At 37.6% G+C, this 16,282-nt stretch overlaps 1 protein-coding gene across 1 annotated transcript; it reads right to left on the bottom strand.

Annotated features, from left to right (window-relative positions):
• Nucleotides 1-3,598: 3,598 nt before the first annotated feature.
• Nucleotides 3,599-15,984, bottom strand: LOC121874862. The gene is made up of 10 exons (XM_042379152.1): nucleotides 15,820-15,984; nucleotides 15,069-15,182; nucleotides 14,195-14,445; nucleotides 12,779-12,916; nucleotides 12,066-12,236; nucleotides 11,222-11,308; nucleotides 10,731-10,842; nucleotides 9,875-9,997; nucleotides 8,547-8,588; nucleotides 3,599-4,835 (listed from the first exon to the last, which is right to left on the bottom strand). Coding segments are annotated over exons 4-9 (630 nt in total). The 5' UTR covers nucleotides 12,914-12,916; nucleotides 14,195-14,445; nucleotides 15,069-15,182; nucleotides 15,820-15,984; the 3' UTR covers nucleotides 3,599-4,835; nucleotides 8,547-8,586.
• Between the last annotated feature and the right edge of the window lie 298 nt (nucleotides 15,985-16,282).

Here is a 16,282-nt window from a genome sequence, read left to right as displayed (position 1 = left end):
TTAGCAAAGTCTTGCATACAGGTAGGCTGGGGTTGTTTGGTCTTGTGGAGAGAATGGAGAAGACCAATTGGGTCAAAAGACTCTAAATATGGAGGAAAGGAGAGTTAAGGGTAGGCCAAAAATGTCATGGGGAGTGGTAAGAAATGACATTAGAAATGAGAACTTGATTAAAGAGGCTGCAATCACATAATTGCAGCTAATCCATGCAATCATGGAAAATGACTGTAAAAATTGATAAGAATTTTGGATTTAAATGATATTTATTTATCAGAAAATTTTAAGTTCTATTTCTTTGTGGCTCATGACATTGAAGCCATTCTATTCATGGTGTTATAAGCTCTAATGTCAATATTTAAGATATCACTTTCATTTTTTTCTTTGTTTAAATGAATTACTGTGAGGGACAACTATCCTTTCTTCAGGACTGGAAAAGAGAGGTTTATCAAAGTACTGTACTGGATTGCTAAGATTAAATAAACTTTTTTAACTTTTAACTTATACCAGACTGCAGGATGTTGCTGACTTTATATGTTCTGTATGCATGGGTAGCCATTTGCCTACAGCAAGGCTGGAAAAACTCATTTTTGGGGATATGTCCCCGGATAGTATTAATGAGTTATGTTACCTGGATGACATGATCAGTGCCATTAGGTTTGCTGAACCCTGCCCATTTTTAAGAGGCAGAAGTGGTTAGAGGAAGTTCAGGGAGTTTGCAGCCTTCAATGATGGCAAGAGAACCTTCCCTCTGCAGGATCCAGTCACATGGGCTTAGTACAGCCACAAGTAGACCAAGCTGAGATGAAATATTGTTTTCCTCACTCACTCATGTCTTTGTGCTTGTGAACATGAGTATACAGTACATACATTTGTCAACTACCTGCTTTCAGATAGTGTTACTTGTGTGTATGTAAAACCAATCCCCAAATATTTGTAATTTTACAGACATAATCGTGTTCATGTTTGTGTTCATTTTTTCTGACTTGTGTCATCTCTACCCCATCTTCTGTAACTCTTGTTATATCAAAATACAGGAAAAATGCAAAAGTTATACTTCTTACCATTATACTGGTCTTATACATCCTACTCTTATACTGGTTATATAGATCAATTAAACACAAATATATTTAGAAGCCAATTTATTGACAAGTTCACAGCAACTTTAACATACCATGTTTTACAAAGTTGTAATTAACACCACCAATTAACACATTGTGGAGGCAATTGTGTCATGATTCATCGACATCAGCATCATTCTGTCATCTTCTACCGATTTTATAAACATAAGTAAATATACATAACACATCAATAAGGTAAGCCCATACCATAAATATTAATTTATTCCTAATACATTACCCAATACCTTTAAAATAACAAAAAACTACCTTTAGTATCATTATATGTAATAATCACATGTTACTGACTAGAATGTATAATTACACTTGTCAAGCTTCAAAACTTCAGGGATTTATTGGTGAGGACACACTAGAGAGGTGACTAACATTAACAATAAATAATAAGTAGATTATAGCCTGCGGTTGTGATTGTGTTAGATAGGTGCATCAGTCAAGGTAAGACATTAATCAAATCAAATACGTACTGTATTATTAAAATTTATAAGGGAATTTTTTTTTACTTTTCATGTGATATACAACTATTAGGTGTGAGGTAAATGTCGAGAATCGTCGTGACTGTACAATAGTAAGAAGACAGTGTTTAAGGCCTTTTGAAGTTGTCGACATATACAGATCTTCTCTCGCAATTTTCAATACATTGTTGAGGACGGTCGTTATAATAATTGCCACCCTCCTGTATTACATAAAATCTTATTTTTTATATTTTTCTATAAAAATGATACTTACTGTATTATACTTTTCAAAATTTCAAAAAATTAAATATAGTGCAGAACTTATGTCACCAAACTTAATCATCTTCATGTTGTTGAGGAAGAAACACTGTAAATTAAATATGCTTTATATTTTGCTTCCTCACAGTACTGACTGTTTAAGCTTAATAGAACATTGTGTGTCTTTGAGTTTTGTCTATTGACGAATATTGATCCTGGCAAGCTTTCCAATTTTAATCCTTATTATGAAAAACTAAACAAAAAAATAACAAGTCTACCAATCAAGATATATTGTACAAATAAGATGAACTCAAAACATTTTAGATTTAAGATGTAATACAGGTTGACAATCCCTTATCCGAAATCCTTGGGGCCAGAGGCATTTCGGATTTCAGAATTTTTCGGTTTTCAGAGTTTTTTTTTTTTTTTTCTATAAGCCCACCCGGGCATAGCTCACTGACCCACATTGGGGCCTGGTGGGGAAATATTATTATAATAATAATAATAATAATAATATTATTATTATTATTATTATTATTAATAATACTGTAATAATAATTCATAGGTCTATAGGTCGTATTTCTCACTTTTGATCTTTTTTTTCATTTTTGTATTTCTTTATTACTATTATTATTTTATTACATTATTATTGTTATTATTATTATTATTAATTTTATTATTATATTTTATTACTATTATTATTATTGTTATCATTATTATTTTATTTTGGTGTACAGTACAGTATTTTAATTAAAATTTTTATTTACTATGAATAATTATTATTATTATAATTATTATTACTACAGTGGTCCCTCAGTTAACGAGCACAATCCGTTCTAGAAGGTTGCTCGTTAACCGAAAAACTCGTTAACCAAAACCATTGTTACAATGGGTTATTGGGTAATTGGTTCGAGCTCACCGAAAATTGCCTAAATTCAGCAAAAAATGTAGAAAAGTACACTTACTTTGAGGTGTGTTTGTAGAAGGCTCCTGGATGATGATGATGATGATGGGAATTAGAATGGGGGTGGAGGGGAAGGCAGAAAAGAAGGCATTGGGGTGGAAGAGAAGTTACCCCATGCTTCATGCCGCCATTTCACCCATAAAATTTTAAGTTCACTTGGTGTAATTCAAGATTATTTTCTTTAAATCAACACTGCACTGCACTGCATTATATATTGTCAATATGTAAAATAAATTTAAAAACGACCAATAATTTGCTTGCAAACACAAAAAATGCATTTAGTTGAAGAGAGTCTCAAGCAAGATGTTACGTCCACTGAAAAGACACAAAGACTGACGCCTGTATGGTGTGTTGAGAGGTTGGATGGCGTGCATAAAACTAGTTTCATTACCTTCATTTATGTTCAATAATTGTTAAAATGACTAAAAAATTTAATATTAAACTTATAAAATTATTGAATAGTATAAACTTCTTGATATTTGCTAAAATGGTAAGGAATTTAAGCCCTAGAACCGATTACTGTATTAGCGGACTAATACTACAGCTGGTGGACCGCCAAATGCAAGCAAAAACATGTTCAGGTCGGCTTGTAAGAAACTCGTTAATCGAGGGATTGCTCGTTAACCAAGTTAAGAATCTTATGGAAGTTAACTCATTAACCGAAATCTCGTTAACCGAGGCACTCGTTAACCGAGGGACCACTGTATTACATTTGAGCCCACCAGGCCCCGATGTGAGCCAGTGATTTATGCCTAGGTGGGCTAATCCCTGTTTAAAAAAAAAAAAAACAGACCCACAAAAAAACTTTCGGTTTTTAGAGCTTTTCGGTTTTCTGAATTTCGGATAAAGGGTTGTCAACCTGTAGTTCAGTGTAAGCTGCTGTTGTAGCTCTGCAGAAATGAAAATGGTATTCTGTTTCCCTCCATACATTTTTTATTAAACTTATCTCACAGCCTCACATATTCATTCTTTCAATTATTCCAAAAGTGGCTGGATTGGTGGAATAAAAATAAATTTTTGGCATAACTCCAGAGGAAAAGGTCAAAGGGCTTAGATCTGGCTAACAATCCAGCCAAGGAATGCCCCCACCCACCACCACACCCGACCCAACGATCAAGTAATTACTCATTCAGGAATATTGTAACCTTATAGTCAATATAAAAAACAAAATTTCCCTTAATTTCTTATATTAATATACAGGTATCTGGATTTTCACTGTAGCTTTGTTAGTTTCTTCATAATAAATGTTTAAAATCAGAAAGATTATTGGTAATCATCCAGGTACCAGTGTGTGTTCAAGTAAGCTCATATATATCTGGTCTCCTTCCTCCTACACTGACCAGGTAATGTAGAGGTAGAAGGGTCAAACTTTCACACAATCATGTATACAGTCTTGTACTTATTAATAATTTTACAATTATTATTTATATTGTTAATCTTGTTATTTATGAACTGTACTCGTTAGTGTATCGCATAAGATGTTCATTGACTGGAAGTTTCCCGACTCCCTACTGATACATGCTATATCGCCATGAGGTTATTTTGCTGTTGATTCCTTTTATATATCAGGAACTTGTTTGCCATATACTTTTACTCAGTCCAATTGATTTGTCAACTAACACTAGCATATGAATTTTTCTCTTTCTTTGTCTTATCATGTTGCACAGTCATGTTGTCATTCATCTTGAAGAGATGATGTGCTGAGAAGTGATATGCTTCACTGTGTTAAGTGGTGGAGGTGTTGATTGGTAATGTTACTTGGATCTATGGTGGCTGTAAGGTCTTGAGCGATGTTGTAGTTTTAAGTCGATTTATGGTGATATAAGTTAGTGATGTTGTAGTTATAAGTCAATTTATGATGATATAAGTTAGAGATGTTGTGGTTTTAAGTCGATTTATGGTGATATAAGTTAGTGATGTTGTGGTTAGAAGTTGATACAGTATATTGTAATGTAAGGTTGTGGACTTAAAGTAAAGAGTTGTTGACATTTTGATCTTCGTGTGTACAGAAGTCGTCCTCGTTGTGTCCTGTTGGATAAAAGATGAATATTTACTGACATAACAAGGTAAAACTGGCAACTGTCAAGGCAAAAATCAATTTTTTTGTATTTCTTATCAAGATATTGAAAACAATAATACTAATCGAAGTAAAACAAAATGAAAAATATAAAGTAAAGGGGAGGGTAGTGGAAGCAAGAGCGCCGACACAGAGCCAGGGGGCAGTGGCACACCCTCCCACCCGTTATACCTCCCAGCCAGGAGGAGGCACCAGCTCTACCTCCCAGCCAGGACGTGGCACCACCTCTACCTCCCACAATGACATTTCTAACCACAGCCTGCAAAATGCAGTGTATGCTTAGTAAATGCTGCAGCTTCTGAGAATGGAAGGGGGCTGGAGTTACTACCAAGAGCAGATGTTACCGAGAACAAACTCCGGCTTGAATGCTATGTACAATAATACTGACATGTTCCTTAATAAGAGAGAGGAGTTTGAAACACAACTGAAGGTACACCAACCCGATATAGTAGGAGTTGTAGAACTGTTGTACAAGAACAGGAGAATCGACCCAGAAGAATGCGAGTTCAGTATTGACGGATATGACTTATATACAAACCTTTCTCAAGAAACTTGCAAGAGAGGTGTGGTTATCTATGCTGGGCAAGACCTTAGAGCCAGCCAGGCAAGGGTACAGGGAGAGGATGTTTTAGAAGAATCCAAGTGGTGTAAAATTTAATTAAAGGGAGGAGACTTACTTATTGTTGAGTGTATCTACATATCCCCAAACTGTAGCTTACTAAATCAATGGAACTTAAGAGTCTTAATACAGTAGATAACGCAGCGATGCTCAACCCCAGCCACCTCCTTATCATGGGGGACTTTAACGATGGCGACATCGATTAGAGAAACCCGTTCACGCCAATTGACTTAAATAACCCCACTACTCTTTTTGTAGAAACTCTGAGAGATCATTTTCTATTCCAACATGTTAAAGACCCGACACATTACAGAGGGGAGCAAACACTCAAACACCTCATCATAACAAACGAGGAGGGTATGGTGGCCAAACTGAAACATCTAGCCCCAGTTGGCACCAGCCACCATGTAATGTTGTTCTTCAGATTTAACTGTTACCTAGTTCATGACAAAACCAGGCCAAAGTGCAAATATTACAAGGGAAATTGGACGAGATGAGGGGTATCCACTAGTATGACTCACTAAGGCATAAGAAGGCAGACACTATGCTGAATACCATAGCTCGTAAAGTGAACCATTTGATCGATAAATATATACCCAAGACCAAACCCAGTGCCTCTAGGAATACAAGGGGACCCCTACACATTAACCATGCAGCGATCGACAAAGTTAAGAAGAAAACCCAGAAATTCAAGGCGAGGGTTAGGCCAAACCCAAAGGCGTTTTACCACTATGCAAAGTCGAAAATTAAAAACGCGAGTTGGAGTATCAGTCCTAAGGATTGATGATGGTAGTTACACAGATTCTGACCAGGACAAAGCTGAGGCCCTGAGCAGCTTCTTTTCCTCGGTGTTGACAAGAGAGTATGCGATTAACATACCTGCGTTTGAGGACAGACTGTTCAACACAGCACTGACCCACATTGTGTTCACAGAAGAGGTTATAAGAAATAATTTGTCAAAGCTAAAGGTTCATAAGAGTCCCGGCTCTGACATGGTGCCTCCCAGAGTCCTAAGAGAGTTGTGCAACGAGCTTTCTGAGCCCCTGAAGATCCTGTTCTGTTATTGCCTGGATGAACAAAAGTTCCCCAGTGATTGGAAAATGGCTTATGTGAGTCCTATCTTCAAGGAGGGCGATCTTCACTCCACGAACTACTGTACTGTAGACCGGTGAGCCTGACCAGCAAAGCATGTAAAGTACTTGAGAGCATTATAAGAGATGCCATGATGGAACGTCTACTATGAAACAACCTTGTAAACGATTGCCAACACGGTGTTATGCCGGGGCGCTCTTGTTTAACACAATTACTCAAGGTACTGGATATTTGGACCCATATTCTACAACAGTTTGGTAATGTCGACAATATATACCTAGATTTTGCCAAGGCTTTCGACAGCATACCCCTTGAAAGGCTGGAAATTAAACTGGAAGGGTACGGGATTCGGGAAAATTTCTAGCGTGGATCGAAGACTTTCTACATGATCGCAAGCAGTGTGTGGTGATTAATGGCACGAAATCATCATGTGTACCCATCACAAGTGGGGTACCACAGGGCAGTGTATCGGGCCCGGTGTTGTTTGTTTGCTTCATACATGACATGCCTGACACTGTACATTCCTCCATACAAATGTTTGGGGATGACTCCAAGTTATTTCGGGAAATTAAGAACCAAGCAGATTGTGAAGAGCTGCAGAAGGATCTCTGTGAGCTTCAAGAATGGTCGAAGAAATGGCTGCTAAGATTCAATGTCACGAAGTGTAAAAGGATGCTCCTGGGACGTACCAACTATAAGGAGGCGTATCATATGTCCCAACGGGACGAAAAAACTGCATTAATTGAGACAATGTGAAAAGAACCGAGGTGTGTATGTTGACAATGATCTGAAGATCTCTGGCCATTGCGAGAAGAAGGTAAATGAGGCAACTAAATTATTAAGTCTTATCAGAAGATCGTTCGGATATCTAGACGGTCCGACCCTCATTACGATCTTCAAGAGTGAAGTGCTTCCCCATCTGGAGTACTGTCACCCCGTCTGATCCACGAGCTATTCTAGGGACTGTCAGTTGATTGAAAATGTCCAAAGGAGAGCCATCAGACTAGCGCCTGCACTACTGCACCTCAGCTACCCTGAGAGATTGGAGCACCTGAACTTGCCTTGCTTATACTACAGACGGGCAAGGGTGAGACCTAATTGAGGTGTATAAGCATCTCAAAGGGCACTACTCAGTCGAGTGTCCCTACCTGGAGCTGGCGGACGCTTGCCCCACAAGGGGTCACAGCTGAAGATTGAAGAAGCCGCAAGCCCAGAAAACTGTGAGGGGTAACTTTTTCGGAGTGAGAGTTGTGAACTCTTGGACAACCTGTCAGAGAGTGTTGTGACGGCAAAGACTGTGAGCTCTTTCAAGACCAGACTTGATTAGCTCTGGAGCAGGTTCAGAAACATTCAGGAGCCAGTGAATGCCCAGTACTTGCTAACAGTGCGTAACAGAGACATGACCGATCGCCCAAGCGGCTAACGAGCCGGTCAGTGGTGAATAGGATAAAAGTAAGTAAAAAGTAAAAGATGATGAAATGATCGAAAACAGTAGACTCTAAAATAAACTCCTAAATATATTTTTTCATTTACATAACTCCTTTCATACCCAATCATAAAAATTAAGTGTCTCTTGCTGTATACTGTAGATCATTACATCAGTGGTACCAGAGAAATGAAGTGTTATGCACAGTAACTTCTTCAAATGCTAAATATATTTTAATGTTTGGCAACATACTCATTGAGAAGATTTCTTGTTAGTTATCAAATTAAAGAACTATTAACAAGAAATAACAATATTTATAATAATATACATTAAAAACGGAAAACAAAAGCCAGAGAAAGAACGGTAATAGAGATGCACTTGCTATATACCTCAGCCATCACTCACAGCTAACACTCAAACAAAGGTTCATGGTAGAAGTTCCAGTTTTGGGATGGAATGAACCAGGTGGGCACCAGATATAGTACTGAGCATCAATAGTAAAATCAAGGTGAGGCCTCTCCTTACCTTTAATCAAGTCGTTAGTCATCTTCAGAATTAGGGTTGTCTCTCTGCCGAAAAGAAATATTCATTTGATTAGTATATAAGGAGTGTAATAGTACAGTATAACGAAATACTAATTCCAGTGGATCTTGTTTTGTTGTTTACATGTTTATAAATGTTCGTGTCCCTTCCAATTACTCACACCTGTGTGTATATACTGTATATATTAATCTTTTTTTTGTTTTTTGGGGGGGGGGGAAGTTCTGATTGGCCACAAATGATCATGTAGAGCAGTAGTCCCCACCGTTTTGTATGCTCTGGGCCATGTTTATCAGTGTAAACATATTGGAGGGCGCCAAAACTTTGAATCTACATTCAAGGCAAAAAATAAAAGTCATATGTACTGTACAGTTATTTGCAGTTTTAAACGCCTAACTGTTACCAGTTACATACTTTTTACATTTACTCTTGGACCAGACGTGTGTATTTACCCCAGTGCCAGTGGGAAGGCAGGCTCTCTCTCTGGGCCCAGGATGGGGTAAATTTACACGTCCTGTACACGACAGGCTCGGGACAAACGTGCAGTTCATCACCTCCCTCTCAAACTATAAAGTTGTATCAAAATATTACAAATTTTCATTAATTTCATTCTTACAAAGAATCCCAAATAATGCAAAATTTTCTAATTTCTTGCTGGGACCATAATATGGTTTCGCGGGCGTCTGAACTACGGGTTGGGGACCACTGATGTAAATCAGAGATGCATATAAAAGAATAGTTTCATACAAAACCTAAAATAACCTAACCTAACCCATTGAGTGGCAGGGATTTTCTCAGCTGAATAAAATCGTCAAGCGTTAGACAAAATGAAATACCTAACTGAAAGGGCTAAGTTGTATTAACTCGCCTAACATTTATTCAATTCATTTCAGTAGGACAGGCACCGCTCTAATCATGTCTTTTTTCGCTACTTATCATCTTACTAGTCATTCGGGCGGTTGGTCTATCCAGTATTAGTACAGGAGGAACCGGGAACCAGGAAACTTGTGATGTTTGGTTGAGTCACACTAGATAACACCCTTCTCATGTGTGTCCGGGCCGAGGTTCGAACCCTTGACATATTTGTGAGAGATATGCGCATTACTACTGTGTACCAAGAAATATGTGAAGAGAATTTTAATGTGATGAGAGATTGTAATTGTGACGATGGAATTTGTAAAATGAAAACAGAATCCATCTTACATTCTGAATCCCACTCTCCCTTTATCATTAGTGATTATCATATTTGTTTGTTTCTGTCTTTTCGTCTCTTAAGTATTCTTGTAGTTAATTAACAGTATATGTAGGCTTACACTTGACCAGTTCAAGGAGGTGATTCATAATGATGGTGATTTTGCAGAGTTTCCTGACCCATTCCTTCCACATATTCCGCTTCCCCTCCTTATAAAGCTGCCACAAGTCGAACACACAGAATTCTGAAAATAAAATTACACATTCATATATAGGCACATAACACGCATGACTTCCTTAACTGAAGGAAATGTATTTGTGATTTTCATATACAATATCTCTCATTCCATATGTAAGATTTTTTAATTAAATGGGACAAATTAACATTTGGTGGTGACCCAAGAAAGGGGATTTCAACAATGGGACTTAGTTGTCATGCAGTATTAAGGTTTCTAAAGTTGGTATGACCCCATTTTTGGAACCTGCATGTGTGTGTGTGAAGATGATTTTGTATATATTGACTTATATTAATTACATGCTGGTGATGGCTATTTTGAAAACATTCAATATGTCCGCCAAAGGGAAAATTTCAAGTGGTCCCAACTTTTTCTGTAACGAACAACACACAAGGAGTATTTGTGCCAAGTGTCGTGCCTGTAACATCATTTGAATGATTCAGCCCATTTTTTTTAATCTAAGAAGCCCACTAACAGGAGTGATAGGAGATCTTTATCTATTAACACACCTAACAGGTAAAGTATACACAAACACACTATAAATGTCTTCTTTACACACACGCATACATACACACGCACGCAGGCACACACACACACACACACACACACACACACACACACACACACACACACACACACACACACACACACACACACACACACACACACACACACACACACACATATGTTCCCAAAAGAGCATATTGCCTCCTTGATTTGTTTCCCCAAGTAAAATACTTACTGAAGAATATTGGGTCCTTTCCCACATGCCTTCTACACAGCTTCCGGATCCTCTTACTGATTTTCTGAATTTTACTCTTGGGTTTCTTCCCGTGGCTGATAAGACGCTCACTCTGTACATACAAGGGGGCATTACTCAGATTTTGCCTCCATTTCCTTAAAACTGAGAGTAAATTTTTGGTCTCTACGTTTACCATGGTCCTTAGAAGTGAGTCCCATATGTGAACCAAAAGAATACTGGAGTTTTTAACGAACTTGAGATCTAGACTAATTATATCTATCGGAGACCCAAGAGCCTATAAACATCCTGTCCTCCCAACTTAGCATTTAATATACAATAAGCGATGAAATAGTAGGTGCATAATATCCCCTGGGAGCAGAACACACAAACTACAGTCAATTGTTTTAGATAAAGCTATGTAACCTTAGAATTTACAAGTATATAAACTATTTAACCCAACAGAAGGATGTAGCAACCCTAGGTCAACTCACCTTGTCCGATGAACGCGCTGTCGTGGAACAGTTATAGCCAGGCTCTGGACACATCTCATTACAAGGCGGCCCCAACTGGTCTTCCGTCTGACAAAGGAACAGTAGCTATAATATACACAGATAATCTGGCCAGGAGCAGTAATATTCTCTCTCTCTCTCTATCTATCTCCCTCTCTCTCTCTCTCTCTCTCTCTCTCTCTCTCTGACCACTTCAAAAGTCAACATATTCATTCCATTTGTTTATTTCATGAAGTCTAAGATTCACAGATTTTTTTGGGGGGGATTTTTAGAAAAAATTCTGATAAAAACAAATGTATTCCAACATGTTTACTTTCTGAAACAATTATTCAAGAACACCTATTGTAAATTACCTCTAAACACACACACACACACACACATTAGAAAAATTATTTATTTCCAAATCTACAGAATATGCTTACAAATACTCATAATTATATGATTTTCTTGATTTACTGTATATTCAAACAGTAGCCTGTTCTCTGTTAAGAATTCTTGGGCCAGTCATGATAATTCTTATGTCGAGGTCAAACCAGGTGTATCGGCTCAAAGTGTGAATCAAAATTGCATATATCTTTGGTTTAGTTCTCTATATTACTGCTTATTTACACGTAGAAACTGTAAATCACTTATGGTATTTTGCGTGTGCGGAAATTGAACTTAACAGGTTATCAGAGTCAAAGTTAATGTTCCTCCCACGGTTACAACACCTCGCAAGGAAAACTGACTCGCTACTTTTTTTAATAATTCAAATCAAATCACATATACTGTATGCACTAGTGTACACAATGTACAGTTGCATTATAATGACTTGGGTGGAACATACCATCCAAGAGAGCGCGAACTGGATGGGGTGATAGCTGTAAGGGTGCAGGTCTTCCCATCTGTCCAGGAAGTCATCTTTCTTGTTATTGCTCAAGTGTCCACATAGGCCGTTCAGTAACCCAGAGTATTCAGACGGTGCCCACACGAACAGAACGTGAGTACACTGCATAATCTGCTCATGCAAAGAATGTGCAATATTTTAGTACACGAGTTGTTCAATATGCAGTCTATTTACGCAGACTGAGCGTATAATTATATATATATATATATATATTTATATATATATATATATATATATATATATATATATATATATATATATATATATATATATATATATATATATATATATATATATATATATATATATATATATATATATATATATATATATTTCTGCCCCTTACTTCATAATTAATAATACTCACACAGGGATGCAATACATCACATGAAAAGATCCATAGTTACTGTACGTAAGTTGTAAGAAAAAAAAATTCCATTTTAGTTTGTGCATAATGGATCAGTGGGGCCATATTGCTACTGGTCTGTAGTGTTGATGATATTTCTACACAGAAGACAATAGATGATGTTATAAGGAGAAATATACTAAAATTAAATCAGAACAAAAGCGTGTGAATAACTCATTTTCAGTACTGTTCCATTAGCATTGCTTTGCTGATTGACAACCACTCTGGAGGACCATCAAGGACTTACCACAAGTTTGGAGGAACCAATGATAACGATGCAGCCGAGGTAACGGAAGACAAGGACTTCGTGGTTGCCGCCAGAGGTCACCACAGGCTGTAGGTCGAGGCCAGGATCTACATAGAAGGACTCACCGTTTACCATTAACTGAGGTGACGCAGACATACCCAGTGCAGAAGATCATGGAATGAAAAAATAGAAAGTTAATACACCGTAGGAGTAAAACTCGGTGAAGAAAAACTTTAAAATGCAAACTATAATGTCTTTGAAAAGAGTTCAAATTATCACAGGTAACAAAATAGAAAGATGCAATCCAAAAGTACTTTATGAAAAGCACAATTCAGAAATCTACTGTCTTCCCCATTATAACTCAGTATTGTATGGAAGTTGTCATTTTTGGAGCTTAACATGAATCCGAACCCCATAAATGTTGGTCACAATGAGATGTTAGTTTGGAATTAAGGTATTACATGTGAACTAGCCAGTTGGCGACTCAAGTTTGAAATGAGATTCAGTACACAACAAGAAGGTTCAAAGTTAAGTTAGTTAATCTTTGTGATCGTGATGGGTGTACTAAGTACAAGTCTTTTCATGTCTTTTTGAAGACAATCAATACGAGTATAATCAACTGTCGGTTGGGACAAAAGCAGGGGGATAAGCTTCGCCCCCTCAGAATCACACTAGTGAGCGAGGAAAGAAATGGGAGGTTATTCGGCAGGCAAAAAACTTAGCAAGGAACGAGGCATTTCAGAATGTATTCATTCACCCAGATCGCACGGTAATGCAGAGGGAACAGCATAAGACGCTCTTGCGGGGCTTGAAGCAGAGGAAGGAGTCGAGGAGGAGCGGGGACGGGTGTACTGTACGTGGGTTATATTCAGGGGGAGGGTAGTGACACAAAGCCAGGGGGTAGCGGTAGACCCCCCACCCGCTCTTCCTCCCACCCAAGAGGAGGCACCAGCTCTACCTCCCACCCAGGAGGAGGCGAGCGCAGTGTAAACAATGACATTTCTAACCACACCCTGCAAAATACAGTGTACCTAGCAAATGCTGCAGCTTCTGACACTGGAAGGGGGCCGGAGTTACTACCAAGAGTAGAGACGTTACCGAGGACAAACTCCGGCTTGAATGTCATATACACTATTATAAAAAAAGTTAGCGTGCGGGTCGGGTCGTGTTGCGTCTCATCTTTATCTTCATTTTGTCGTTCTCTGTAAAATTATTCACAGCAACGTTCACTCCATCTCTCTTGTCAAGATGCTGACTGGATGTGATTTACCCTTTTTTTATAATAATCTTTACAAATTTATATATTTCATGCGTTTTTAATAATTCATTTTTCTTATTTGTATAATAAAAACCACATATCCTCATCCTATATCAAAATACTCACATGTGTCATTGTGAAGGAAAAACTGAACCTACGTTGAAGAGGGTGGTGGAGGAATGGGTGTCTATGTTGATGACAGTGTCGTTGCTGTCCTTGTAGATGGTGTTCTTAAGGCAGGAGGCGAAGCTATGACCGAAACACGACCTGAAGTCAGCGTAGACGGCGAATTCAGGTTCGTAGCTGAAGCCTTCTTGGGTAACAGTATAATTACATATACCATGGTGGTCGTACGCGTTTAAGTCAAAGGTAACGTAGTGAGGATCATCTCGCACTTGGCAGGAAGAACCTGTAATCCACCAGAAACAAGAAGAAGAAACTTAGGAAAATACACCTTAGAAAACAAAAGGTGTAACTCTGTGGTGATGTAGAATAAAAAGGACCACTTCAAAATACACTGAGATTAGTTAATAAATGATGGTTACATTAGCGATTACATAAAGTAGAATAATCTATGACAAAATGTGATACATGAAAATTTCTCCAACATAAATTATCATATTACCACCAATACAACAATGATAATTAGGAATTTTATCATTTTGTATTTGAAAATACTGTTCTGCATACGATATCATTTACGTCTCGTCTTTGTGTTTTGTCTCCCACAGAATGTGAACTGTATTCAAGCTCTTACTGTAGAATGAGGAAGTTTTCAGGGCCTTATAGGAGTACTGTAGTTCTACTTTTATTATTTGATTGTAAATATGTTTTTGGTGGTGGAAGAGAGTGAAGTTGTATATAAGAAACATTCATTAGGGCCCGAATCAGTTCAGCATGAAAATAACTGGGTTTATATAAATGTTTTATATCTTCTTGTATCATGGAAGAGGCGTTTACTTACACAAGAGAAAATTACTTACGTCATTACTCTAGAGTCTAGATGATAAACAGGGCTTAGTGTTAGCTTACATGATTTTGTGATGTTGTGGTTGAACCTCCAGTAGCCACAGTAACACTTGAGCTCCCAACAGTACGTGTCCAGGACATACTCGTGAGGGTAGAGTATGCCATTCAGCTCACAACCTGTAAGAGATGTTGGTCAGAAGAGAGAGAGAGAGAGAGAGAGAGAGAGAGAGAGAGAGAGAGAGAGAGGGAGGGGGTGATGAAGAATAAAAATGCAGAGAGGAAGAAACACAATGATAAAGACAGAGAAAAAATAAATACAAAGTGAGACAGAACCAGAGGCAGAGAGAAAATAAAGAGAACATTTAGCAATGTGATACGTACTGTATAATTATGAACTATATCAAATTTACCAAAAAGGTTTATTAAATTAGGTGAATTATAATAATCTCCGTATTTCTGGGGACGATAATTTTGCCTAAGACAAACCTAAATGATAATGGCAAACTTATGACGTGAGAGACTTCAAAGGTGCGCGTGTGTGTGTACATGATTCTGTATATAATAATAACATTGAAAGTGATTTACGTATTACTGTAATTAAGCCTTTACAATACAAATAAATTTTGAATATAAACATTGGAAGTATGGAACCTATCTGTGTAAATAAGTCTTGGAAGCTAAATAAAAGATATAAAACTGTTATCTTGAACTATATTAGGGAACCCACAACTCCTTGGTGATTATTATTATTATTACAGATACTATTATTATTAATTATTAGCGGTCATAGCAGCAGAGTATTTAGCATTCGTACCAGGTTTATCAGTAGTTGTAGTAGGAGTGGTAGTAGTTGTAGTAGGTGCGGTAGTAGATGTAGAAGTGGTAGTAGAAGTGGTGCTAGCAGTTGTAGTGGAAGAAGTAGTAGTTGTAGAAGTAGTAGTTGTAGAAGTAGTAGAAGTAGTAGTTGTAGAAGTAGTAGTTGTAGAAGTAGTAGTTGTAGAAGTAGTAGTAGAAGGGGTTATAGTTGTAGAAGTAGTGGCAGTAGTTGTAAAAGTAGTAGCAGCAGTAGTAGTAGGAGTCGCTGATTCAGTTGTAGTTGTAGTCGCCTGGGTGACGACGCATAGGAAGCAGATCCCAAGCAGCCACCATTCCACCTGAAGAATTGTTGGTCGCCACATCTCTGTAAGAAGAGGGAGTAATGAAGGCTGAGTTAATAATTAGGATAGTTTTTTTTTTAATTTCTTTACATCTTTTAAGATTTTTCGTTGTTATTATGA

Source organism: Homarus americanus, unplaced genomic scaffold (genome assembly GCF_018991925.1).
Source record: "Homarus americanus isolate GMGI-L3 unplaced genomic scaffold, GMGI_Hamer_2.0 scaffold56009, whole genome shotgun sequence".
NCBI lineage: Eukaryota > Metazoa > Arthropoda > Malacostraca > Decapoda > Nephropidae > Homarus > Homarus americanus.
This window is presented reverse-complemented; position numbering and strand designations above follow the sequence as displayed.